Source organism: Ceratotherium simum, chromosome Y (assembly GCF_057802395.1).
Source record: "Ceratotherium simum simum isolate JZ-2026a chromosome Y, ASM5780239v1, whole genome shotgun sequence".
NCBI classification, from domain to species: domain Eukaryota; kingdom Metazoa; phylum Chordata; class Mammalia; order Perissodactyla; family Rhinocerotidae; genus Ceratotherium; species Ceratotherium simum.
Window position 1 is genome coordinate 1,828,002 of NC_141941.1, and position 26,661 is coordinate 1,854,662.

General features: G+C 46.8%; 1 protein-coding gene across 1 annotated transcript in view; it reads left to right on the forward strand.

The window, feature by feature from the left end:
• The first annotated feature begins 360 nt into the window (after window positions 1-360).
• LOC147911603 (glycoprotein Xg-like) overlaps window positions 361-26,661 on the forward strand; it is a 50,506-nt gene continuing 24,205 nt past the window's right edge. Inside the window, exons 1-6 of the mRNA XM_087427831.1 lie at window positions 361-589; window positions 9,554-9,595; window positions 11,521-11,544; window positions 16,186-16,248; window positions 20,403-20,465; window positions 25,034-25,096. Of these exons, the coding sequence (XP_087283957.1) occupies window positions 529-589; window positions 9,554-9,595; window positions 11,521-11,544; window positions 16,186-16,248; window positions 20,403-20,465; window positions 25,034-25,096 (316 nt within the window). The 5' untranslated portion in view covers window positions 361-528. The remainder of the gene's footprint in view (window positions 590-9,553; window positions 9,596-11,520; window positions 11,545-16,185; window positions 16,249-20,402; window positions 20,466-25,033; window positions 25,097-26,661) is intronic.

Consider the following 26,661-nt stretch of genomic DNA (forward strand, 5'->3'; position numbering starts at 1 on the left):
GTCTCTTAGTTGCAAAAGCTGAGACTTAAAGTTGGGTCTGGGCACTGTTCTTTGGAATGACCCAACGCCAGTTCTCAATGAACTGTCACCGCCCTGGAGGAGGGTTCCTGGGAAGGACCACGGGCGAGGAGTCTCCTCCCAAGGCTCAGGTTGGCCCTTTGATGCTTCACCTTTCACGCCCACGGGAGCAGAGCAGCCAAGCAGGTGTGCCAGCTTCCTGAAGCCCAGGATGCCCATTGGTGCTGAGTGACACCCTGTTTCCCCATCATGCTAGGGGTTGGCCGTTGCAGCTCGAGGGGGCTGGCTCAGGTGCGTTCTTCAGTGTGCGTGTACTTGTCCCACGGGCTCCTGGCTGTGGGGTTTGGAGTCCGAGAGCCGGGCTCATTTGGTTTTGGCAAAGGGATCGTAGCTTCCGCTTGAAGACTTGGCCTCTCTTCCTTCCAAGCTGGGAGACCAGAAGTCAACACATCGAGGGTGGGGTGGCTGGATGTGGCAACCCGCTGAGATTCCTTCCTCCCGGAGCCCACGATGGAGAGCTGGCGGGCACTCTTTTGTCTCTCGTTCCTGTGTTTTCTGATGCACGCCCGAGGTGAGGGACGGTTTGCCCCGAGGGGTAGCTGCGTAGGTGTGGGCTTCTGTGAGTTTTTAAAAGCTCACTTTTAAAAACTCCTTCCAGAAGGAGCTTCTGCTAAGTGAATGGCTCTAGCTTGCCAGACCGGATTAGGAAGGAGAGGGAGGATGATGGCTGGTAGGGGAGAGGGTATGGGGAGCCAGTGTAGGGTCTGGGAACTGAAACCAGATGTTTTAGTTGTAGGATGTGTGTTAATAGCACTTAAAAGCAAACTCTGTTTTCTCATTTTGGTCTGTGCGTGTCACACGTTTAAAAAATGATCTGTTCTAGTCGATGATTTAAGCATGTTAGGGCGTGTTGGGGTTTTTAAGTTCCTTGTTTGGGGCTTAAAATATTAGTTCTGACTGTTTTGTTTCCATACGGCCAAAGTGGAATCGACACACAGCTTGGTTCGGGGGCATGGCTGACCTGAGATTGCGTTGGCTTCATGGGCAGGCTCGGTTCTGATTTTTAAGCTTTTCGATAAATGTCATCCTTGTGCGGTCACAAGTTAAAATCATGTGAGTTGTTTTATGCCCAGAACTTCAATGCGAGCTGGCAGGCTCTCTCCCAACACCCGGATGCTGGGGAGGGTGGGGCACCTCATTTAGGAACTATATGAACAGTGAAGTGTAAGATTTAAGCAGTAACTGGATGGCAAGTATGCTCTTTTTCATATTCTGATTCCAGGGCACGGAATACCAGGTGGAACTTGGGAGGGAGAAGCGTCGGTTAGGAGTTAAAACATCTCGTGCAAATGTTAGGATTCTGGCATTTCCTGTTTATCATGTTTAAGGCGTGTTCAAGGACGAGAGTTGGTTGTTTTGGGGGCAGATGTGAGGTTGAGAGAGATCGTGGTGCACGGAGACTGGGACTTTCAGCATCAGTTAATGCACGTCGTCTGTACATCTTACCTGGTATGTGGACCATGCTGACATGAATTCAGTAGCTTCTGTTTGCACAGGGATGTTGGTCCCTGAATTTACACAAGACCTGAGGGAGAAGAAAGAGGGCAGGGCTCCTGTTTTAAGCAGAGACGCCCAGCTGCACACCCAGCCCCTTTGGAGAGTTAATTCCGGTCTTGGTGGCTGACGGTCAGAACTGTAGGTTTGCCTTATTCCCTCAAGCGAGTCAACCTCTAAATTGCATAGTCTATTGCATCCTTTAGGAAGAAGTGGATGTCAGCTTCCTTCAGCGAGCCATGCAGCTCATCGTAAATCTGTGGGAAACTTTGCTGTGTGTTTACAAAATATCCTTCACAAGAGAAAAAAGATCTAGGAGCCAGCCACGGCTGAGGTTGGCCAAGTGCTTTCAATGACGTCCGTGTTGAGCTCTTTGCATGACGATATCACTCCTAACTCCTTAAGTTATTCTCACCCAGCCCAATGACGGGGTGCCACTTTATAGATGGTAAACTGAGGCACCGACAGTTCACCCATTTGCCCCAGGTCGCGCCACTGGTAAAACCCACAGGCAGGATTCGGATGGAAATTGCAAAGGGCAGCTTGTGATGTTTGGTTTGTTGAGAAAAAAAATTTTTACATAAAAAAATTTTGTATAAGCCATCTATGTTTATAAATGTATATAAATTAAATATATAAATATATATATCCTTATGTTTTTCTTTTTCCTGTATATATATACATATATATACATAGTATCCAGTATGTACACTATTGTTTTCCTATATATATGTTACCCTTTTTCCTGCACATATATTATGCACTGCCTCCAACATTCTCTTCCACATCTATTGTGCCTTCTTCCCTTATCAGACATGGCTAAAAATTTGTGTGCATTTGACTAGAAAGCTGCTTTTCTACGTGCAGAGTTAAAAAAAAAATGATGATAACTGATAGCGATGTTCTTTATACTTTTTAAGAACAACAGGTAGTGTTTCTGAGTACTTCCTGTTGGGTGAAGGTATTTTGCACGACTTGCTGCACTCAGCTGTGGGGCTGTTTTGGTTTTGCTTCTGAGAATGGTGATATGGAGAATGTCACAACCTTGTGACACTTGCTCAAGGCAACAAGCCAGGCCACGCAGGGCTATGGGACTCTAGTCCATGCTAGCCTCATCCTACATCGCTCAGTGGAGACTTTCTTGATCCTGCCTCCTTCCTCATGGCCCCCAAACTACCTCTGATCTGGCCAGTCTATGGCTGTGGAAGCCACGCCACAAAGGTGTCATTGAACCCGCCCATTGTCACCTTACCCATCTGTGGGGCTGAACCCGCCCATCTATTTGGGGCAGTGGTTCTCAACCCTTGATGTGCAGAGGAGTCAGCCAGGATGGAGCTGGTTTAAAGGCACCACCCCAGTCCCCGTCCCTGGAGAGCCCCATTCTGTAGGTGGGTGGGGCACTGGGGAACTGGGAGACCTGCATTTTAAGAAGCACTCAGGGACACACCCACGCTGGAGTCAAGGCTCGCTTTGAGGAATGATGACTCGCCATCTGGTTTACACCTGGGCTGAGCCTCATGGGTCCCTGACACACAGGGGAGGCTGATCTTTGCTTCCCCGTTCGGAGATGCATCACCCAACACGGGCAGGCCAGAAGTGACACTGCCAGGTAGAGAGACTGCAGCCTGCCATTCTCAGCTGGGGGGGTCTTTGCCCCCAGGGGACGCTTGGCAGTATCTGGAGTCATTTTTGGTTGACACAACTGGGAGACAGGGGCAGCTGTCATCTACTAGTTGGAGGCCAGGATGCTGTTCAACATCCTACAGTGCACAGGATGGTCCCAAACGTAAGAGGATTATCCAGTCCCAAACGTCGCTAATGCTGAGGTTGAGAAATCCTGCCTTGGCATGAGAGACTCTGTCTATATCTATCTGGCTATCATCTGTCTAACTATGTAACTATCTATCTACCTACCTACCTATCTGTCTATCTATCTATATCTATCTATTTTTGGGGAAGAGGGAGAATTCCCCTCTGCCCTTTCCCGTAAGGTTCTTATGGCTGGCTGAATAATTAAAAAGACGGGTTAGCAGGAGAGAATAATACCAAGTTTAATAACATGTATACACGGGAGAAACCAGGGAAACTGAGTTTCTCAGCACAATAGTGGCGATTCTCATCTTAAATACCATCTTCAGCTAAAGACACAGGAGGATGCTGGGGGGGTAGTGGTTTGGGATTTCAGAGGGGAAGAAGACAATTCACATGGAGAGGGAAATGTAAATGTTTGTCAGACAATTCTTTACAGGGCCGCCTATAGAAAACGTGGACAGAGAGGCAGGAATTATAGTAATCAAGAGTATGTAGATTTAAGTCTTCTTCTTCCGTCCTGATAAGAGTTTTCACAGATAAGGTCATCCCTCCCCTCTTCCCACTACACAGAGGGAGATACCTTTACAAATGTAAATGTTTGGTAAACAGAACTTTGTTAAAAATAGGCTTAGCGAGGACCCTGCCAGTCTGTCCATACCCAGAGTTAAATTCCTTTAGGCAGTTTGGGGGAGCTCAGATGTCTGTCAGTGAAAATAATCAAGGTAAAGAGATATATTTCAGGGTGGCCAATTTCGATCTCCCACACTATGTATCTATGTATCAATCTATCATCTATTTATGTATCTATCTATCTATCTATCTATCTATCTATCTATCTATCTATCTATCTATGTGTCATCTAGGTAGCTAGCTATCTTTGTTGTTTAAGCCACCCTATCTGGGATACTTTGGTACAGTGCCCCAGCAAACCCACACACAGTTCTTGTTCTGCAAAGTGAAATCCACGGACCTGCAGCCTCAGAGTCCCATAGGAGCTTGTGAGAATTGCCACCTCTCAGCCCCACCCAGATGTACCATGGCAGAGTCTGTGTGTCCCCCACATCCCAAGGGATCCACGTGCCTGTTTCCCTTTGGGAAGGCAGGTTTAGTACACACCATTCAACCTTTCCTCATTGGACAGCTGGCAGCATTTTTCTCCAGTCTCCATTTCACAACAAATGTCTTCTCTTTTATGATGAGCGATCATTCCTTCTTCCATTGTGACCAAATGCTTGTCCGCCTGGAGCCTCTGTACATCTGCCGCTGCAGATGGCTTTGATCTGCAATGCACTAAAAGGGCCCTTGTGATGCCAGGAACCCGGACAACTGGTTGACCTTCTGGGGCGAGGCTCAGCTGCCATTGGAGGCTGAGGGGCAAGGAGGATTCATAGACCTGAGGAGCAGCCCACGCACCGGGCACCAGCTCAGCCCCAGAAGGGTCTGCAGCCCTTGGAGAGAGGGTCAGTCATTGGGTCCCTGGGTATTCACATTGAGGTGTGGAGGACGAGAACCCACCTCTCTTTAGTAATAATCGCCCACCTGCTGGAAATGGAAACTTCTTGAGGAACTAGACACCAGAATGGAATTAGCCACAAGCTGTTTCAGGGAGGAAGTGGAACCCCACCAGCGATGCATGGAAACCCATGCTGTTTTTCTCCTTTTACTCTCTCTTTAAACCTAAACGACTAACATAAGCAAATTATTTATTTTCTCGACTCCGTGACTCATGCCGTCTTGGAAAGAGCTACCATCATACGCTTTCTGTAACTAATTTTTTTAACTATTGAGCCAGAGTCAAAAGGGGACTATTTGCCTGGAGGAAGTCAAGACGGGCTCCCTCGGAGTCCCTGCTCCAAATGCGTGAAATTCCAGCGAGGTCGGCCCCGTCTGTGGGATTCCTCAAGGATGAGAGGGTCGTGGAGATTTAAGCCTCCCTAAATGGCTTCATCTGGGGCGGCTGACCCCAGAAGGAGAGGTTTAAATTAATCCACACTTCAGGGGAAACCATTAAAATCCGATGTCAATAAATGAGAAACAGTTGCCTTGAAGGGTGGCTGTTCCTCAATGGGACGAAGACACAAGGATGCCAAGTTCGGGGTAATAAAATCTCAGAGGCTGTGGGTGTGCACGAGTGGGTTGCGAGCCACATGATGCACACGGTTCACGGTAACTAAGTTCGGCGACATATAAATTCTGCGGGTAACAGCTGTAATTGGTGCCAGGGCTGTGGAGAGTCATTGTGATTTTCTGTTTTTCCCCTTTTCAAGGGAGCTTGCCTGAGGCTGGTTTTCTCCTTTAGATGGAAGTAAATAATTCAGTGGTTTTGGGGAGCTGGGAGGCGCACATCTTCGTCTCCTCTGTTCTGAGTGGTCGCCGTCGCTGGGCGGCCCGCATTCTTTAATACAAAGCTCCATCCTCAGCACCGTGTTCCTATTATTCCAACAACAGCTCTATGCTTTGCCTTGCAAAGTTGCTGGTTCTCCTATTGACTGGAAGTCTGAATCGAAGTTGGGACGTTCAGGGCGCAGAAACTCCAACATGAAGCAGCATAGAATCTCTCGGGGGTAGAATCTGACCTGGGTTTGGGTACTAGAGACAACAGAATTGCTCCAAGTGCAGCCTAAACAGCGTTCCTAAGAATAGCTTTTATTTTGGTGGGGGTGGGGGTCTTGTTTGTGATGCTAAGAGCTCCCACCCATCAGCAGAAGCCGCTAAAACCCACCTCCCCAGGATGTCGGCTGGAAGCCCAGCATCCTGATCCCAGGACAGACGAGGCTGCTTTCTCCTCGGGCGTTTACCATCCCAGAACACGTGGGTTTGATTAAAAGTCGCTGAGCCAGCAAAGCCCCAGAGATGCAGATCAGAAACAGATCTTCTGTTCCAAGCCAGTCTTGTGCTCTGAGTTCAAAACAAGTCTGGTGAGAGCAGTTGCCTTGTGAGCAGCCCCCCCGTTTCCCCTGTATTTGAGCCCCAGGATCAGCATCATGTACCCACGGGATTTCCCATGGGGGTATGACCTGGAGCACATGGGGGCCTGCAATGGGCCAGGACTCCTGCAATGTCTTGGCTGCAGCCTCTCCAGAGGGCAGAGGGCACCCGGTGAATCCCTACCTGGCTGGCAGGACTGGGTCATCTCTGTGCCCGGCCGCCTGATGGTTTATGCAACAAGATCCACGTGAGACCACACCCTGCCCCACACGCATGAGTCATGCTCACACACGCCTCTCTGCTGGGCAAGGCATGCAACCACCAGGGGTGGCTTCCTCTGTGACCCGCCCTCCTTCCTGCCACCCTCCAGGGGCGTGAGAAGCGTCTCCAAGCTGAAGGAGGCTGCTGAAAGGGACGGGGACATGGAACGGGGAGCCCTTGGTTGTTTCCAAAGCCAGGAGAGGGCCCCCTGATTTCCTGCTGCAGGCTGAGGCTGGCTGTCAGGGATCCCACACTCTGATGGATCGATTGACCCTCCCAGACGGGGCCCAGTGCCCTTTCTGATAAGATGCCGGTGCCACCCAACAGTATCGTGCAACGGCATTTCTGAGATAACACAGAGGCCTTGGATTATCTCGGACAAGGGGAGTGGCCGGGCAGGCTGGTTGGAGGAGATTGTTAGGGATGCCTGGAGACGCTGGGGCGAGCCACGACGTGGCACGGAAGTTGTTTGTCAACTACCAAGGGAGAGTGGAATGCAAACTCTGGGAGGCCCATGCAGCTGAGTGGTTTTGGGGCCCTGCAGGAATGATCCATCCATTTGAACTGCACAGAGGGTCAGCCACGTCCTGGCTGGCCACCCTGGAAGGGACGTGTCTTAGAATCCAGGAGGCTGATGTTGCATCCTGTCCCCCAAGGCCCAGTGTGGTGGTGAGCGAGAGAGAGAGGGAGCAAAAAAGGGGGCAGGTTGTTCCCTGTAAATAGGAATTGGGGGACCCTGGTGATGAAGAGGGGCATCTGGAGGGACGTGGAACCTGCCAGACTTAGAAAATTCTCTGTGGGATTGGGTCTGTAATGGCATGGGCCTCCAGCCTCCAGTCTGGACCCGGGGGCTGGTGATGGGTGCACTCTGGCCTCAGTTTCCCCTACCTTCTGATGCCTGTGGCTTGTCCTGATTCAGGAGGCACCTTCCTGGGGATGCGGCCACGCCAGGGCCCCAGCTCCTTCGGCAAGCAGCCCCAGAGCTGCCCATGTGGCATCGTGGCTGGGGCCATATCAGGGGCTTAGCTGACCCCAGGCTGGACCCAGCAAACCTTCCTCCAGGGTGGGCACAACCCAGGCAGATGCCAGGAGGAAACCTAGCATCTAGGGATCAACTTGTTCCCTCATGCACAGCCTCCTTCTGGGAGCAGGGGCTGGGACTGTGGCTACTGGAGGGGCCGGGTGCGAATTCTGACTCTGCCCTTAAGCTCCCGGAAACTCAGCTCCTCAGCTGGGACACGTGCACAGCAGCAATACCGATATCCTGGCGTGGGTGGAAACCCCGCCCCGTGCAAATTTAGGATTCCTCACTGAGACACGCTACATGTGGACGAACCCCGAAGACATGATGCTCAGTGGGAGAAGCCCGACAGCGGAGGCCACATCGTGTGTGATTCCATTGATATGAAATGTCCAGAACAGGCAAATCCACAGACAGAAAGGGCATTAGTGATGGTCAGGGGCTGGGGAGGGGGATGGGGAGTGAGTGCTAATGGGGATGGGGTGGCCTTTTGGGGTGACAGAATCTTCTGGAACCAGATAGAAGTGACGGTTGGACGACATTGTGAATGTTCTAAATGCCAGTGAGTTGTGCACTTTGAATGGGTGAATTGTGTGATCTGCAAGTTATACCCCAATAAAGCTGTTAAAAATGTTACCACCAAAAGATGAGATTCAAATTTGTCAGGGTCTCAAAGGATTTCTGATGCGTCTTCTCTAATTTCAGAGGCAGCGAGGGGGATAAGTGCCTGTGGGAAGAAGCGTTTTAATGGGCAAGAGAGGAATGTGGTGCAGCCCTCCCACCCCTGGCTCATTAAAAAGATTTTTTTTTTGAGATACAATGCACGTGCATGACAGTCACCATGTTAACCATTTTAAAGGGAGCAGTTCAGAGATTTTTCACACATTCACAATGCTGTGCAACCATCACCTCTCTCTAGTTCCAGAACATTTCATCACCCCAAAAGTAACCCTGTACCCATTAGCAGTCTCTCCCAATCCCTTCAGCTCTCATTTTATTTGCTGAAGCTTCTGTGAGTTGAGCCAGTAAGAAAGCCAAAATATGGTCTCAGCTTTTCTCCAGATTCCAGATTCCTTTTCATTATTTTTAGCAAGTGAAAAACTCGTACGTAACCAGGATTTCTGAGCCCTTGGGCACTGGGAGGAGGGCCTGGTTTGGAAGGTTTTTGGAAGGCTTTCAGGAAAGTTGTGGAGAGCAAGGGGCAGCGTGCAGCTGACCCTCGACTGGAGATCCATTCTGTCTTAGTGATAAACGAAAATATCCCAGAATTCTGGCCACACGGTCCCCACCGTACCACATTTCCTGGGAGCATTCCTTTAGCTAAAAATGGGGGTCGGAACGTCTCCTGGTGAGTAAACCAGCACTTTTGAAACAGGTCACTTGTCACCTGCTCCAGGCAGACCTCCAGGTCTGCTCACACGGATGTGGAATCACCAGCTGTCCTTTGGTTCCCACTGTACTCTGTCCCTACCTTCAGGGAGATGCATCATGTTTCTTCACTAAAGGACTGGGAAGGAGGGCTGTGTGGTTCATCATCGAATCCCCAGCACCCAACAGTGTGCCTGGCACATAGTGGTAGTTTACAAATGTTTGCAGAGGGCGTGGATTCTCTGGCTTTCCAAAACGTCTACGTGTTCTGCTCAGTAGCTAGAGGCAGCGAAGGATCTTCCTCTTCTTTAAGATGGGGATGCAATCGTCTTCCGTAAGATGTCTCTTCGGTGAGGGGCACCAGCCTGCCTGAAAAGATGAGATATCGGTTTGATAAAACACACAGAGGTGGAGAGTCGGGGGAATTTGACCCTCTGCTTAGCTCCCAGTGGGAGTGACCTTTGCACTGAGGGGGAACCTCTGGCTTAGCGGGTGGACAGGGTAAAGGGAGGCAGCCTGGATTTGGCACCAGGAGCCCAGGAGCCCTGACCATCCCATCGCCGTGTCACTTACGCTGTGTCTTCCTGACAGGTCAAAGGGACTTCGACTTGGCTGATGCTTTGGATGACCCCGGTGAGTGCCAATATTTCCAGGGGAGTTTTGCTTTTGCAGCATCAGCTTTGGGGTTGGGTGGGGCCGGGATGCAGAATTCCTGGGCAGTGAGATGTCTGGTCTTCACCGAGATGGCAGGCAGTTGGAGAGGGACCTTTGCCCCGTCCAAAAGTCTCTTGGCCAAGGATGCAGCAGGAGTGGGGCTTAGCTCAGTCTCTAGGTACGTCTATGCTCCCCAAGCCAGTGGCCTGGGCATCTTCCATCAGTTTTTGAGTTTCTTAAATGTTGGTTCTTAGTCGATGCTGCCTCACGTCCTGGCCGAGACCAATCGAATGCAGCTTGCCTCCCTCCCAGGCCGGCTGTGTCCCTTCCTCCCGGCGGGCCCTCTGGCCGCCTCCACTCATGGGGCATTTGCAACTTGAAAGACCCCCACACCTGTGTCTTCACCACCCTCGGCTTCAGTCAGACTTTCTTGCTGCCCAGAAAGCTGAGTATCTGTCTCCTGGACCCTGGAGGAAGGTCTGAGGAAGGCCCAAAGTCTAGCCGAGAGGCAGGGGTGTTGGGACCTGGCTGGCTGGGAGAGAGGAATGGGTTTGGCTTGCAGGCACAGTGGGAGTGGGGTTTTCTTTTGAAAGGAAGAGAAAAGCTTGCCTACTCGGAGAAAGACCGCCGGCCTCTGGCAGCGGGAGCAGCCACTGGTCACTCAGCGCAGAGGGATAATGGTGGTTGCTGGAGGAAGTGAAGATGGGATGTGAGGACCAGAGCCCAATTTAGAAAAGGCCAACAAACAAACGATACAAAACCATCCCCCTCCCTGATTTTCCCCACTAACTGAGGCTTTCGCTGTTCATAACCGTGAAAGAGGAGATATGAGATTATTGTCAGGGCAATACGAAAACCTAATGATGCACGCCAATGTTGAGACACCACTTCCCCCATCAGGCTGCAAGTTGAGAGGCTCGGTCCGACCCAGTCTGCACGGAGGGCACTGGGCATTAACGTCCAAAATGCACTAGGGGACGGGATGGATAAGGAAGGAGCATGCCCACCACAGGAGGTGGCCTGCAGCTGTGAGAGGGGCAAGGCTGTGGGCTCAGATGCAGAATCACCTAAGATGTTTTATTGACTAAAAGACACCACTGACGTATGAAGCAGCAATCCTGCTCCTAGGTAGATATTTGAGAGAATTGAAAGCAGGGAGTCAATCATATACATGTACACACGTGTTCACAGCAACATTATTCACAATGACCAAAAGGTGGAAAAAGCCCAAAAGTCCATCCACGGATGAACGGATAAACAGAATGTGGTCCATCGATACAGTGGAATATTACTCAGCCAGGCAAAAGAGTGAAGCACTGACACAGCTACAATGTGGATGAACCTTGAGGTTCATTTTTTGTTTACACACTCTCTGGCACCAACAAACACTCAATAAATGTTTGTTGAATGAATAAATGCATGCATGAAAGAGAGGGAGAGAGCATCGTTCTGAAAGTGAGAAGGCTCTCTCCATCTTTCCCTTAGCCTCTGCCATCACCGTTCACCAGACACGCAGCCACCTTTCTGGTGTGTGGGGCACCAGGTGTGCGCCCACCTGCCCTGGATGCTAAGATGATTTTCCTGCAGGTGTCCGAAATCCCACTCCCCCACCTCCTGCAAGTCTTTGCTCAAACTTACTTCCTAATGAGTGAAGCTGACACCTCATTAAAGGTCCCCCCACCCCTGACCCCTGGACGGTCCAGGGAAGCCTGGTGGGCATGGATTTTTAAGGGTGTCTTGCTTGTTTTTCTTCCTCTGAATACAAAATGGAATTTGTGTTTGTATCCCTTAATTTTTAGTGCCTTGAAATTTTCATTTTTTGATTAGGGTATTAAGGATTCTTTCTTTGAGCTGTGGATACATCCTCGATGCTTATTGAGTGTATCTTCTCTCTTTGTTCACAGAACCCACCAAGAAGCCGAGCTCAGGTGGGTGACTATGTGGCCGGGCAGAACCGAGGCTATGCCCTCCAGCTGGTGTTTTCGGAGGGGTGCGTGAAGATGTTCACAGGGTCTCAGAGTGCGTGAAGGAGGTGCAAGCAATCACCCATCAGCAGATGTTAAGCAAACCCTACTTATTGGGGAAATGCAAATCAAAATCACAGAATCACAAAATCACAAAATCACAAAATTACTACATTCCTACAAGGATGGCTAGAATTGAGACATGGGAGGAATCGGAACTCTCAGGCACTGCTGGTGGGGATGGGAAATTGTGCAGCTGCTGTGGAAAACAGTCTGGGGGCTCCCCCAAAATTTTAACATGGAGTTACCCTATGATCCAGCAATTCCACTCTTAGGTACATGCCCCAAGGAATTGAAAAGGGACTCCAACAAAAACGTGAACATACATGTTCATAGCAGTACTATTCACAGCAGCTGAAAGGTAGAAACAACCCAAGTGTCCGTTGATGGATGAATGGATAAACAGAATGTGGTCCATCCACACAGTGGAATATTACACAGCCATAAAAAAGGGATGAAACACTGACTTACACTACAATGTGGATGGACCTTGAGGATATGATGCTCGGTGAAACTAGGCAGACACAAAAGGACACAGATTGTGTATTTCTGTTTATATGAAATGTCCAGAAAGTACACTTCCTGCCAGGAAATTTAAAAATAGCAAGCCTGTCCCTCTGCGAGCCTGGCTTTTCGTGGAATGAACCTGGTCTGCTCATGGATATTGCTGAAAGCACTACCTACCTCAGTAGGAAGGAATGTGAACCCAGAAGGGCACAGTGGGATGCAAAAGGCAATGGTGACTAAGACATTGGTAAAACTAAATGATGATCGGCTGTTTTAAAAAACCCCAACTCATTGGCGTTAACAACAAGATGCAATTAAATTCCTAAGTGAAATACTAAGGAACAGTAACAGAGAGGTTGAGAAGGAGAAGAATTGAATTCAAGTAATCCAAGATTGCTGCATTTTTGACATTTTTAAACTCAAATATTCTTGTTCGAAACAGAAATTGAATGTTTAATTCCTGCATTAGTTGAGGAGAGAAAAAGGAAGAGTAAAGTGAACTTGATTAACTAAGTAGAGGTCAGGAAAGAATTTAAAGAAAGAAAAGAAGAAAAAAATGAAAGAGTAACAATAATGTACATTAATTATCACAGGTGTGAAATTATTTAAGAAATATTTTAAAGACAGGGGTTAGATAATGCAATTTAAAATCAGTTATGTGTGATTTATAAGAGAAGCATTTGAAATATAATTCCAGGGAGAAGGTGAAAAGAAATGGTTGGAAAAAGATGCATGAGACAAATAGTAACCAGAAGAATGTAGCAATGTCAGACAAAATGACCTTCAAGGACTAACAGTTACTTGGGCTAAAGAGAGTTACTATGTATCCATCCAAGAACAATCCCCAGGATGATAAAGCAATCTGTATCCATCATGCACCTCCAGTGAGTCTAGATGGATATTAAATAAAATCAGAGTGAGAGATTTTTTGCAAGCCTTTCTCCAGAAATATCAGGTCTGGCAGATGAAAATATTATTAAGAATAAAGATTTGAATAACTCAACTAACAAGCCTGAGGGCCTAGGAATTACAGCCCCTGAACCACCAAAGAGAAAATGTGAATCACTTTTTTGTATCCAGTCTGTAAAGACTGACTATACCCTCGTCCACAATTAGCTTGTCCTTAATTATGACAGAAATACATTAAATGCTTATGTAAATAAAATAAAGATGTAAAGCAAAGATATATACAGTTGCACAGAATTTGAACTAACTATAATCTCTGTTTCATGTCCCTCCATCATCCTAGTCCAAGCAGAGCCTTTTTATATTTTAATTAACTTAGTGATGAATTCAAGAACCAATAGTTTGCAATAACATACATCTGCCTATGAATTCCCTTCCTGTGCCCCCATCAAAGGTAAATAGTATGCTGAATTTTGTATGGATTATTTCCTTCACTTTATTCCATTTTGCTTTGTCTTAGATGTGTGTCCCTAAACAGTGTATTCTTTCTTTACTATTATTTCCTTTTGACTACCTTCGTCTATTTTGCCCACCCTCACCCCCTGCCTCTAGCAACCACCAATCTGTTCTCTGCAGCTAAGACTTTGTTTTTTTTTCAGATCCACATATAAGTGAGATCATAAGATATTTGTCTTTCTCTGTCTGACTTATCTCCCTTAGCATCATACCCTCAAGCTCCATCTATGTTGTTGCAAGTGGCAGGATTTCCTTGTTTTTTATGGCTGAATAGTATTCCATTGTGCATATATACCACATCTTCTTTATCCATTCATCCATCCACGGACACTGAGGTTATTCACAGGTCTTGGCTATTGTAAATCATGCTGCAATAAACATGAGGGTGCAGATATCTTTTCAAATTCGTGTTTTCATCTTCTTTGGATAAATACTCAGAAGTGGAATTGCTGGATCATATAGTAGTTCTATTTTTAATTTTTTGAGGAACCTGTTTTCCATAGCAGCTGCACCAATTTACATTCCCCTCAACAGCACACGAGGTTCCCTTTTCTCCACATCCTCACCAACACTTGTTATCTCTTGTCTTCTTGATAACAGCCATCCTAACATGTGTGAGGTGATGTCTCATTGTGACAATATATTCTCCAGTTGTTGTTCCTTTCAGACTTTCTAGCTCACACGTGTAGACTCTTGTAGCAGAGTTAATTTAGTTATGAGGACAGTCTGTCATTGGTCCAAGGATAGACAATTTTTTGACCACCAGGTTTGACTAAGAAGCCCAGACACAGAGCGGTGGGCAGGTAGATGTCTGATATATGACCAGGGGTAGGTGGCAAGTCAGTGGAGAAAGGAGGGACTCGGGGGCTCAGAGGCAGACAGAGGAATGAATGGGCTCAGAGGGCCTGGAAATGGACCTTTGACTGAATTATAACTTGGTACCAAGAGAGATCACAGCTACAAAACAGAGGAGGAGACAGTGATTCCATGTAAGCAGGGCTGGGGCAGTTGGCTGCCCTTGTGGGTAACATCTAATTAAATCTCAACCTCACTCAATTCTTAAAAATAAAGTGTGGGTGGATTAAAAACCTAAACGTGGAAAGGAACACATTAAAAGTTTTGGAAAAATAGAGAGATATATCTTATGACCTCAGGGTCATGAGCATTTTCTTAGTTAAGATACCAAAGGCACAGACTTTTAAAATTTGCTGTATTGGTCAATGCTAAAGAATTTTAGTAATAACAATAGATTTGACTACAGACTCTCCAAAGTGGAAAGAGAAACAGCTGGCTAGAAGAAGCTAGTTGCTGTTCATATAACCATCAGAGGTTTAACATACAAAATATGTAGATGGCTCCTTGCAAGAAAGACAAACAGCCAAATAGAGAGGCCGTGCACAGGCAGCTCAGAGGACGGGAAACCACACAGCCGACACTTGCGGGAAAAAGCACTCAGGGTCATCCACAATTAGTGAAAGGTCATGCAAACCACACCCAACAGATTGAATTCTGGCAACAACGTGTGTAAACGTAGGCTTTCCTTTCTTGCTGGATGAATGCTAACTCTGAAAGATGACTTGAAGAGCCATTTAAGTACGAGCATACCTACGTTTCTGCTCCAGGAAACACACAGCCACAACTCACACTGCGGTGCACAAGCAAAAAAAGTAGGATGCAGCATTGTTTGCCAAAAAAAAACAAAAAAAAAACCTCCCAAACAACAAAATTTTCTTCAAATAGGTCGTCGTGGAAACAGGCAATGGAGCTGTTGAAAGAACTAGGTCTGCGTGCGTTGGAATGAATGCCGTCTCAAGATACACAATAAGCATAGTTAATAGTATTGTAGTGCTAAAGTCGCTAAGAGAGTAGATCATAAAAGTTCTCATCACAAGAAAAAAATGCTTCTTGTAACCATGTATGCTGAGGGAGGTTAGATTAATTGTGATGATCTCTTCTCAATGTATATAAATATCGAGTCGTTATGTTGTACACCCTGAAGCCAACATAATATGCCAATCATATCTCAAAAAATATATATAATAAGCAGTTTTAAAAAGAGAGAGAAACAAGCAGAATAAGAGTATGCATAATAAAAAAAAATATTGATGTTGATTTAAAAATGCATCAAAGAAACTACGTATCATTTATGGGCACACACTTACATAGTAACGTTTTGAAAATCGTTTGAGAGAGGCATCCACTGATTGTAGAATAGTGTTCCAGTCTTTTTCTCTGGGAAAGAGGTGGGATGAGGGGCTTAAAGGGACCCAGCTGTTACTATTTTGATAAATCTATCCGAGAACAGCTCTTCCAAGATTTCCTTTTGGATCTCATGCCCCCATCATTACAGGCAGCCCTACCATCTTTTTGCACGAAAACTAGCTTCTAGGAACAAAAATGACTGTGTGTGTGTGTTTTTCTCTCAGTTAGGTTTTGAGGTTTTCCCCCTAGTGGTTAAGTGAGTTTTAGCGGGTCAATGGTAATCTAGAACAGCCTGAGCAGCAAATGTGAATAAAATGTAAAGTCTATGCTCGCACTAATGTTCTTGTTTTATAGGCTGCTCGTGACAGAAGGATATCTTTCTCTTCTAAACACCCAATGTCATTTTCCCCGCAGATATCCACCCAAAGCCGAAACCCCCCTATCGCCCGCAGCCTGGAATTCCCGACAGCGGCGGAAGTAAGAATTCTCAGCATTCAGACTCATTTCAGACCTGGTTGGGGATGAAACTTGGCTTTTATTGACTAGAAGTTGTCATCTGGCTGCTTCTGGAATAAGTCACAGCCCGCCTGCCATGCGGGGAACAGAGCTTCATTCCGTCGGAGTTGAGCCAACACCAGTAATTTCATTTTTCCGGTGCACTGACACCTGGAAAATAGGGTGTCCTCAGAGCACACGGCGTGTTCATGTGGCAGAGTTTTAATTAGGCTGGGGGACAGGTTCTCTTTCTAGCTGGTTTGCAGGGTTGCAAATAACTTGGGCATTCACATTCAAGAAAGCTCACTTGCACTGTGCATTTTACGTCATTTATCCTCAGTTTCTCCATCGTTTCCAAAAGGTGGCAGGTACTGCTCCCACATATTTCTTTAAAAAAAAAAAAAAAAAAGGAAATATTGGCCGGTAAAGTCCTCAGCAATTCAATCACCCTAAAAACCTAAAACCTGATAGACAACATGGAGCAGCGTGAAGCCGGCTAAGTCTAGGGCTTCTGGAAGCTTCCTGGAAACTTGTTCTGACATTTCGATGGGTGGAAATTCATCTCCTCGCAGGAGGGGTCTCTAAAAATAAGGACTAAGGTCCAAAGAAGCTGTTACTTGTTTGAAAAGCAACACCTAATATTAACTGCACTAGTTACAGGATGGTTAAGTCAACATTTCATCTTTCTTATTTTTTTTTCTTCCATTATAGACATCCCCAATTCCATAGGTTTTTTTCATAATATTTCCTCCCAGTATTTTTTAAAAAATTGTTGTCCCAGTGGCCGGCACAGTTGCGTAGTGGTTAAGTTCACGCCCTCTGCTTCAGCGGCCCGGGGTTCATGAGTTTGGATCCCGGGCACGGACCTACACACTGCTCATCAAGCCATGCTGTGTCGATGTCCCACATACAAAATAGAGGAAGATGGGCACAGATGTTAGCTCAGGGCCAATCTTCCTCATCAAAAAAAAAAAAAAGGACATATATATATGTGTGTGTGTGTGTATGCATATATATATATATAGTCCCATGGAGCACCACTGTTCTATGCGGTACCAATGGGAATCCTTCATGGAAAGTTTTTCTTGCTCCAAATATTTGGGAGAAGCTACCATGGGCTACCCCCCTGCAGGACTCCTGAAAACTTTAAATGTTGGCTGTCCCGTAAGATGAATCGCCAGCACCGGACTGACTCATCAACCGCAGGGTGTGGGGGCAAGGCTCAGCACGGGGGGTGACCCTCCGTGTGTGACTCAGGGCTCCAGCAGCCGACACATTCCAGAATCAAGAGGGATGGGGATTTCTGGGGTTTATTTTCACGCTTTGCTTCAACCCCCCAGTGGCCGGTGGTGAGGGGCCTTACCGAATTATTCATTTGTATTTGATGTGAAACTATGCAGTCTTTTTTGACCCAGGCAAGGAGAAAATCCAACACACACACACTAACAAATGGGAAATTGAGTTGGTGAGAACTTAATGATGGGAACTGCAATACAGGAGAAGCTGTCCTGAAATCTCGTGCTTGCCCCAGGCTGGCGCAGGCTTGCCCAGGCTCCTGCATATGCGTCTTGAGAAGAAGAACAATCACTGAAAGCAGGGGTGAAAAGTTCCTTGAATTTGAAGATGGAGTTCCAGCATGTTCCGTGTACAAGGAAGGCCATCGTGGATGAGTGACATTGAGAAAGGATCTGCAGAGGGAATATTCTAGGTGTTTCTCCAAGGTCTCTCCACCCCGGTGACTTGATAGATGGCTGGAAGATTTACAGGAAGTCCCTTTAGGATGACTACGGGGACCCCTGAGGCCAGTGGTCCCCTGCTCTGAGAATTAGACCTCGAGAATGTAACATTCTCCTCTGCCTACCTCTTCTCTGATCCCGTTAATTATTCTTGGCTTCTCTTGTGGCTTCTATTGCTTTTCTCAGTCCTGCTGCTGGGTTTGTTCCTGGTCTTTGCGCCTGCCCCTTAGAGACATCCCAGTTTTGCTCTCTGATTCTCTCATCCGACGGTAGTAGCTGGTGTCTATGTGGTTTTGAAAGTGATCAAGAGGGAGGCATAGATTCTGTTTGCTGGAAACTGTCATGGGATGAATTGTGTTCTCCCTAAAATTCACATGTTGGAGCCCTGACCCCCAGGACCTCAGAATGGGGCTGTATTTGGAGATGGGTCTTTAAAGAAGTGATGAAGGTAAAATGAGGTCGTTAGGGTGGGTCCTGACCCCATAGGACTGGTGTCCTTATGAGAAGAGGAGACGAGGACACAGACATGCACAGAGGGACGACCACGTGAGGACACGGGGAGAAGACGGCGTCTACACACCAAGGGGAGAGGCCTCAGTGGGAACCAGCCCTCCTCACACCTGGATCTCGGACTTCTAGCCTCCAGGATTGCAAGAGAATAAATGTCTGTTGATTAAGCGCCCCCGTCTGTGGTATTTTATTGTGTTAGCTTGAGCAGACTAATTTGGAAGCTTTGCTTAACATTGAAGAATTTGCTTAAATCCACAAACGTATCCGTTTGTACTCTTGTGCATCTGAAGTTCCTCTGCTTCTGAAGAACCCTGTATTTAAATGACGGGTTTCACTGGGAAGTTGGGAATGAGGTTCAGAACCACGTGAAGGTCTCAGAGGACGAGGGTGCAGGGCAACCATGGACCGACTTTCGAGAAATGCGTGTTCTGGGTGCAACGTTTTGACGATGCCCGTTTTCAAGGGCTCTCGGAGAATTTTGTGCAGAGGCACTTGGTTCCACTCGAGTGGTCCCCCAGGAAGCAAGTGGGTGGAGCTGTTGGCTGTGGGCGAGGGGGAGGAAGGTTTCGGAGGAGGACAGGGGTCATTGGAGTGAGCACTGACCACACAGGGAGACCCTCAGCACGTGGGGCTCTGTTTCCTGCCGTGTGAACCAAACCTCATCTGGACTCCTCCAGCTGTGCCCTCCCCCCCAAGCCTCTGAAATCTCCCACATTTGTACGATTTTAAAGACATCAGAAGAGAGTCTGTTCCAAGAAATGAAAAACCATTGGACACAGCTCAGGTTTCCGGTTTTCCAAGATGGCTGTCCCAAAGGAGGACTTCCAGAATGAAATTCCTGCATTTTGCCCTGAATTGAAGTCATTTAACTGAAGGGCACCTGCCGGGTACTGAGGGCAGCCGGGTGCTGGGAAGATAAATGTGGTGCAGAAAACAGAGTTTCCAGCCTCCTGGTGCTCAGGTCCTGGAGATGCAGATTGATGATGTGCAAATTAAATTTTGTGAGGAAATTAAATCAATTATTTATTTCAGCTGTTTTCGATAGGTACACGAGACAGTGAAGCAGAGACATGAAGGGTGACGTGATGTTTTGCACGTCGCACATAGGCTCATAGATATTTGTGGAGTGCGTACAGTGACTGACAGGAGGTGGGAGGGAGATCCTGGCAGAAAGAATGTCATATGCAAAGGCCCTGGGGCTGGAAGCTTGGGCTAAGCTCGAAGGACAGGTCAAGGGCATTGGGACAAAAGTTAAGAAACTCCAGTGAGAGAATGTATACACGTCAGGTGGAAAGTATGTAACACACCGTCAAAGTGTGAGATGCTTTTGTCCTAAGATTGGTGACTTTTGTAAACATCTACCATTGGCGATAAGCCTCAACATTGGAACGTTAACAGTTGAGCACCTGCCGTATTAATTTCACGAATCTGCGAGCTTCTTGCCATAAGCACCAGGTAAGGACGTTCTGGGCACAAAGATGAAGTGGTTTTTTAAGCTTCCTGCTTGGAGATTTTAACTACAGTCATGCACCGAAGAAAGATGTTTTGGTCAACGATGGACCACACAGACGACAGTGGTCCCATAAGAATAATTCCACGTCGCCTAGGTGTATAAGAGGCTGTACCATCTGGGTTTGCGTAAATTCACTCTGTGATGTTCACACAACTACGAAATCACCTGATGATGCATTTCTCAGAACACGTCCCCGTAATTAAGCGATGCATGACTGTTGATGGTTTTTGACTGAAGGAGAGTCTCCATAAATGCCATGAACAGCAGATATAGATAAGCCGTAATGTTATTTTGTATTTCCGTCTTCTTCACTGTGTGGTTGATTCATTGCTGAAAGCTGTCACTCTTCCTAAAATCCCCTTGGTGTTTCCCAACAGATATCGACCCAAGACCAAAGCCTCCGCCTCGTCCGTATCCTGGCAGTTCCGACAACAGTGGAGGTAAGAGTCGTGAGTATCCTGACTTGTTTCAGCAGCCCCAGGATGCAATTTATCGTTTCACATCGTGACATTCTGTCCTCCGTGGGGAAATACTAATTGCTTTTGAAATACACGGAGGTCCTGTTAAGAGGAATCCGCTCTGCTTCCCACTGGCTCCTGGGGGTACATTGGCGGCAAACACGTTTTATTTTCATTTGGCTTCCGGACTGAAAAAGGCAGTGCTCCAAAGACGTTCCATGTTCTCGAGAAAGCACATTCTTTTTTTGTCTATTTTTGTTTGACGTTCTGTTGACTTTTGCTTCCCCTTATACGAGCCGTTGGGGGCCACTTTTCTCAAGTTCCTGCAGTATTTCACATGAGATGTTGGCAAATTATGCGCAAGAGGGAAGACCACTCAGGACAGGGATGCTGGCCCACGAAAGTGGATAATTCCACAGTAATTCCACAGCATAGGTGCACGTGTGTGCAGACCGATGGGTGCTGGAGAAAGCTAGAATATGTTGGGTATCCTAAATTCTATAAGCTTTGAGAATGAGAAGTTTCACTGATTCCAGTTCTCCGTAGACGTTGTTGAGATGTCAAATTCCTAGGGTCCAAAATACTCTTGGTTACGTCCAACTGGACAAGCTTCAGGTATGTCCGAGCTCCATTTCCTCCCATCTCCCACAGGTGTTGCCTCTGGGGCCATCTCTGGTCCAAGACGAGACCTCCCAGTCCTGCACTGGTATCCCTGCATGTCCCTCTCTCCCCTGCGATCCCCTTCTCCGAATCCCTTCGCCTTGAACCACTTTATACTAATACGCAATGCCTTCAACTGTTTTTAGTTGATTTCCCTGAATTAGAATGAGAACTCCACACGGGCATGGATGTTGGCTTCATTTGATGCTGTCTCCCCAGAGGAACGCGTGGCACACAGTGGGTTCTGAAAAAAGATCAGTTGCGTGAACAATATCTGAGCCGACAGAGGGCTCACGCCTTAAACCCCTCCATCAGGGCACATATCCTCAACCCCATTTGCTGGAATGCTGCAAAACAGCCCCCTACTGCCCCAAATCTCTGGTCTTGTGATTCACATTGTCCTGCAAGATGTGAATAAGAGGTCCCCATCAAGGCTGTCCTCTGCTCAAAGACGTTTGCGGATACACCACTTTAAAGAAAATAAAATGGATGTCTTGGGCTCTCCAGAGCCTTGAGTCTCACCTTGATGAGGCTACCGTATCTTCCACTTCAGAAGACAAGTTTGGGGACGCTGTTTTATTGGGGGTCCCCACAGCTCTGGGAAGGCTTCAACGAGGGAGCGGATTTTTCTGGAAGAAAGCAAAGGACCCCTGCCTGCCTTTTGCACTTCACACTTTTCATTAACCTCAGTGGCACATTTTTCACCCTGATGTGAGGGCTGTGCATCTCCAGGTGGATTTCTTAGAGATAAAGACTGAATCATTTCAATAGGGAGTGAATTTGGAGAGAAGAGACCCAGAGATAGTTATGGATCTCACAAACCAGGAGAATAAGGTCTCTTTCACTAAGAGGATGCTTAGGGCCATCAGACCGTCCTCTCTCACAGGTGCATCTTTGCAGTATCTCTCAGCTCTTGGAGAGGAAGTAGGGCTGGGATCTCCACTAGGACCTCCTGTGGTTGCAGGATGTGAGTGGAGAGTGGGGGGGCGTGGGGATCCAGGATAATGGCTTGAGTCCAACCGGTGTAGAGAACACAGCTTCGTGTCTGGGACAACCATCACTGGCCACGGGTGCCACTGTTTCCTGACACCCCCACAGCACCCCGACACCCCAAAGCTGCTCATTTCCAGCAGCCGGGCTCAGGGGACAGGCTTGCCCCACCACTAAAGGCCCTGAGGTTTATTCCAATTCCAAAATATGGACTATCCTCCAGGCCCTCCAGCAGGCAGCCCAGGCCACAATCACCATCCCCTTCTCACCAGAGTTCACACGTCAACATCCCCAGAAAAGAGTACCAACATTTGGTGCCTACAAGAGCTTTAGAAACAGCAGTGGCTTAACCCCAAAGTGAGCTGTGCAGACCGCTTTGCATATGAAATTTGATCTTATTTTGAAAAAATAATTAAAAAACACAAGTGCTCCTGGTGAGCAAGTTGACTGAGAAGCAGGCAGGGAAATTCTGCAGGGCACAGGTTACCATATTGGAGTTTCCCAAATGGGAACCAGTGGGTGACTCCCATGGTCTATCTGATGGGTGTGTTTTCTGACACTACCAGGGGGTTGACTCAGTTCTGACCCATTTACCTGGAGAGAGCATCAGACCCCACAAGTGAAGGGCTCAGTCCCACAGATGCCCCTACTTCAGATGCCCATCGCAAGTCCAGGATGTCACCTGTGCTTCTGACCCACCAGCTATAGATGGGAGGTTCCCACGACCTCCTCTTTGGGTTCCATCAATTGGCTAGAGTGGCTCACAGAAACCTTTACCAGTTCATTATACAGGATATGATGAAGGATAGAGATGAATAGCCAGATGAAGAGATACACAGGGCAAGGTCTGGGTGCATCACCCTCCAGCAGGAGGATGCATTCACTGATCCAGAAACTCTCTGAACCCCATCCTTCTGGGTTTTTCTGGAGTCTCCATTATGTAGGCATGATTGATGAAGTTGTTGGCCATTGGAGATGGAACTCAGTCTCCATCCCTCTCCCCTCCCTGGAGGTCAAGGATGGGACTGAGAGTTCCAACCCTCTAATCACAAAGGTTGGTTACCCTGGCAACCAGCCCCCATCCTCAGGTGCGTTCCAGAGGTCACCTTATTAAAATACAGTCAGGTATGGTTGAAAGCCACTTGTTAGGACTCTCAAAAGACACCTTTATGGCTCTCACCACTTAGGAAATTCCAAGGGTGTAGGAGTTCTGTGCCAGGACCAGGGATGAAGATCAAACATATATTTCTTTTTTTTTTCTTAATATGATTATTTTGTTGAGGTCATCTTGGTTTATAACATTGCGTAATTTCAGGTGTACGTTATTAACTATCAGTTTCCATATAGACTGCATCATGTTCACCACCGACAGTGTGGTTTTTATCTGTCACCATATATATGTGCCCCTTTACCCCTTTAGCCCACCCCCCACCCCCTTCCCCTCTGGTAACCGCTAATCTGTTCTCTTTATCCATGTGTTGGTTTATCTTCCACATATGAGTGAAATCCTATGGTGTTTGTCTTTCTCTGTCTGGCTTATTTCACTTAACATCATGCCCTCCAGGTCCATCCATGTTGTTCCAAAGGGGACGATTTTGTCTTTTTTATGGCTGAGTAGTATTCCGTTGTACGTATAGCCCGCATCTTCTTTATCCATTCTTCAGTTGATGGGCACTTGAGTTGCTTCCATGTCTTGGCTATTGTGAATAACGCTACCACTATGGAAAGCAGTATGGAGATTTCTCAAAAAATTAAAAACAGAAATACCATATGAGGGCCGGCCCCGTGGCTTAGCGGTTAAGTGCATGCGCTCCGCTGCCGGCGGCCCGGGTTCGGATCCCGGGTGCGCACCGAGGCACCACTCCTCCAGCCATGCTGAGGCCGCGTCCCACATACAGCAACTAGAAGGATGTGCAGCTATGACAGACAACTATGTACTGGGGCTTTGGGGGAAAAATAAATAAATAAAATCTTTAAAAAAAAAAAAAAAAAAGAAATACCATATGATCCAGGTATTCCACTCCTGGGTATTTATCCAAAGAACATGAAACCAACAATTCAAAGAGACTTACGCACGTCCGCCCTGCCCCCTCCTGAATCAGGCCTGGATGCTCCAGGATGGGGAGAGGGGAGAGAGTGGGAACCATACTCCACACTCCCAGCTGGGACACCAAGGCTGACCCAGGATGAAGCCTCCGCCAGGGAGCCCGGTCCGTGCATGTTGCACCGCGTGACTGTTGTAGGATAGTGCACCTGGCGACTTTGTACCATTGCGCCCAGACCAGTATTGAAGACAGCAGCTTCTGCTGGCTTGCTTATGAATTCTGAATCATTTAATTGAGTCTTACTAGGTACTTGTTCTGGGCATGGAGGTTCATCAGTGTCCAAACGGACTGTGCCCCCCGTGCAGTGTGGTGGGGGCAGAGGAACAAACAGACGGGTAAATATGGAATCTACAGGACGCCATCCAAGGTGGAGGTCATCTTAGCAGGGGGCTGAGCCAGGAAGGCAGCTGGATGGAGTGGAGAGTATGGCATGTGCAGAGGCCCAGAGCGTGGACCAGCCTGGTGTCTGAGGGATGAAGGGTCATCTTTCTGTCCTCCCCAGTTGGTATTTCTTTTCAAATTCTCAAATTGTACGGGGTCTGTCCAATCCATCACCCTTCCCAGGCTAGTGGGTTCCCCACACACTCTTCTGGGAGAGAGGGCCGCCAGCCCACCCCGATGGCTTCAGGGACACTTGGAGGTTTGGTCCCCTGGTGGCCCTGACCTCCTGGAAAGGGCCTGCTGGTGTGGGAACCCTGTTCTCCATAAGCTTCCCCATATCGCTCACACAAGCTTGGGTTTAACGGGGGCTCTCTGGAAAGCATTTCGGGACCCGCCCTGTGCTCTCCCCCACAGGTTTCTTTAATGACGTGGACCGGGACGATGGCCGCTACCCACCCAGACCCAGGCCGCCGGCAGGTACGTGCGGGGCTTCTCCGACTTGGCTGGAGAGGGTGATGGGGAAGCTGTGGCCCCCTCGCCTGGGCACAAGGTCAATCCCAAGTGGAAGGTGGGGGTGCGGGGCTCACCCCTCCAACATCCAGTGGGGGTCTGGTCCACACGTCTGTCCAGGGTTTGTGGTGTGGGCGAAAGTTGGCAATGGGACTGTCTCCGTTTAAAAGTGGTGGTTGTCTCCATGTAAACACATATATGTGCATGTGTGTGTGTCTGCGTGTACCTGTGCATGCACACACCTTCATATATACGTGTGCACACATATCTTCACATATATAGGTATACACACATCTTTATGGAGATGTGCGCATATATATATATATATATACACCTTTATATATGTCTCTCTATGTATATCTTTTTTAAATTTACTTTTATTGAGAGATAATTGACATATAACATTGTGTAAGTTTAAGGTGTACATAGTGTCGATTTGATACATGTGTATGTTGCAATATGATCACCAGCTCTATCCTGGCATATAATTATCAGTTATTTTCTGTGGTGGGAACAATGGAGATCGAGCTTCTCTTTGTGTATCTTTGTATTTATGTATATATACCTCTCTATATATATGTATCCTTATATAAGTGTGTGTGTGTATGTGTGTATATTTGTGTGCATCTTTTTATATATACTCCTTTGTGTATATACATACATATATGTATCTTTACATATAAAGATACATACATATGTATCTTTACATATAAAATATTTACATATATTTACATATATTTATGTACCTTTATATATAAACATACACATATATATCTTTATATATGTGTGTGTATATATATTCCTTTACGTATGTATGTTTCTATATATATATATTTGTATTTATATGTATATACCTTTATCTATATACATGCTTTTATATATGTATGTATATATATATTTATATGTGTGTCTCTATATATACATTTTTATAAAATTATGTAGGTATATCCCTCTTATATATGTATGTATAATATATGTGCGTGTATGTATATATACACCTATATGTATATACCTTTATATAGATGTATGTGTACCTGTGTTTAAATACGTATATATATACCTTTATACTTTATGTATATATTTTATATGAGAGTGTATACATACCTTTATATATACACACTTATGTGTATCTTTATATGTGTATGATATATCTTTTTATATATTTTATATACATTTACTTATATACACTTTTATATGTGTATATATGTTTATATGTGTATGTATATCTATATATAGATCTTTACACACGCATGTGTGTATATATAAGACTTTTAGGTAGCTTCTTCTGTATGATTGGAATGTGAATGCCTGACTAGAATCCTTCGCACATAAATAAAAGTACAGATCACTTAGGAGACAGAAGCAGCAGTTCTGGGCTCCAGGGTATAACATGTGAGGCTTTATCTTCAAGTTTGCAAGGATTCTCATCTATTTAGTTCTGCGATTTCATTTTAGAAGAGTTAAGGGACTTGTCCCTGATACCCTTTCAAGGGGCATATTCGTTGTCTGGACAAGCAGGTTACATCCAGTCA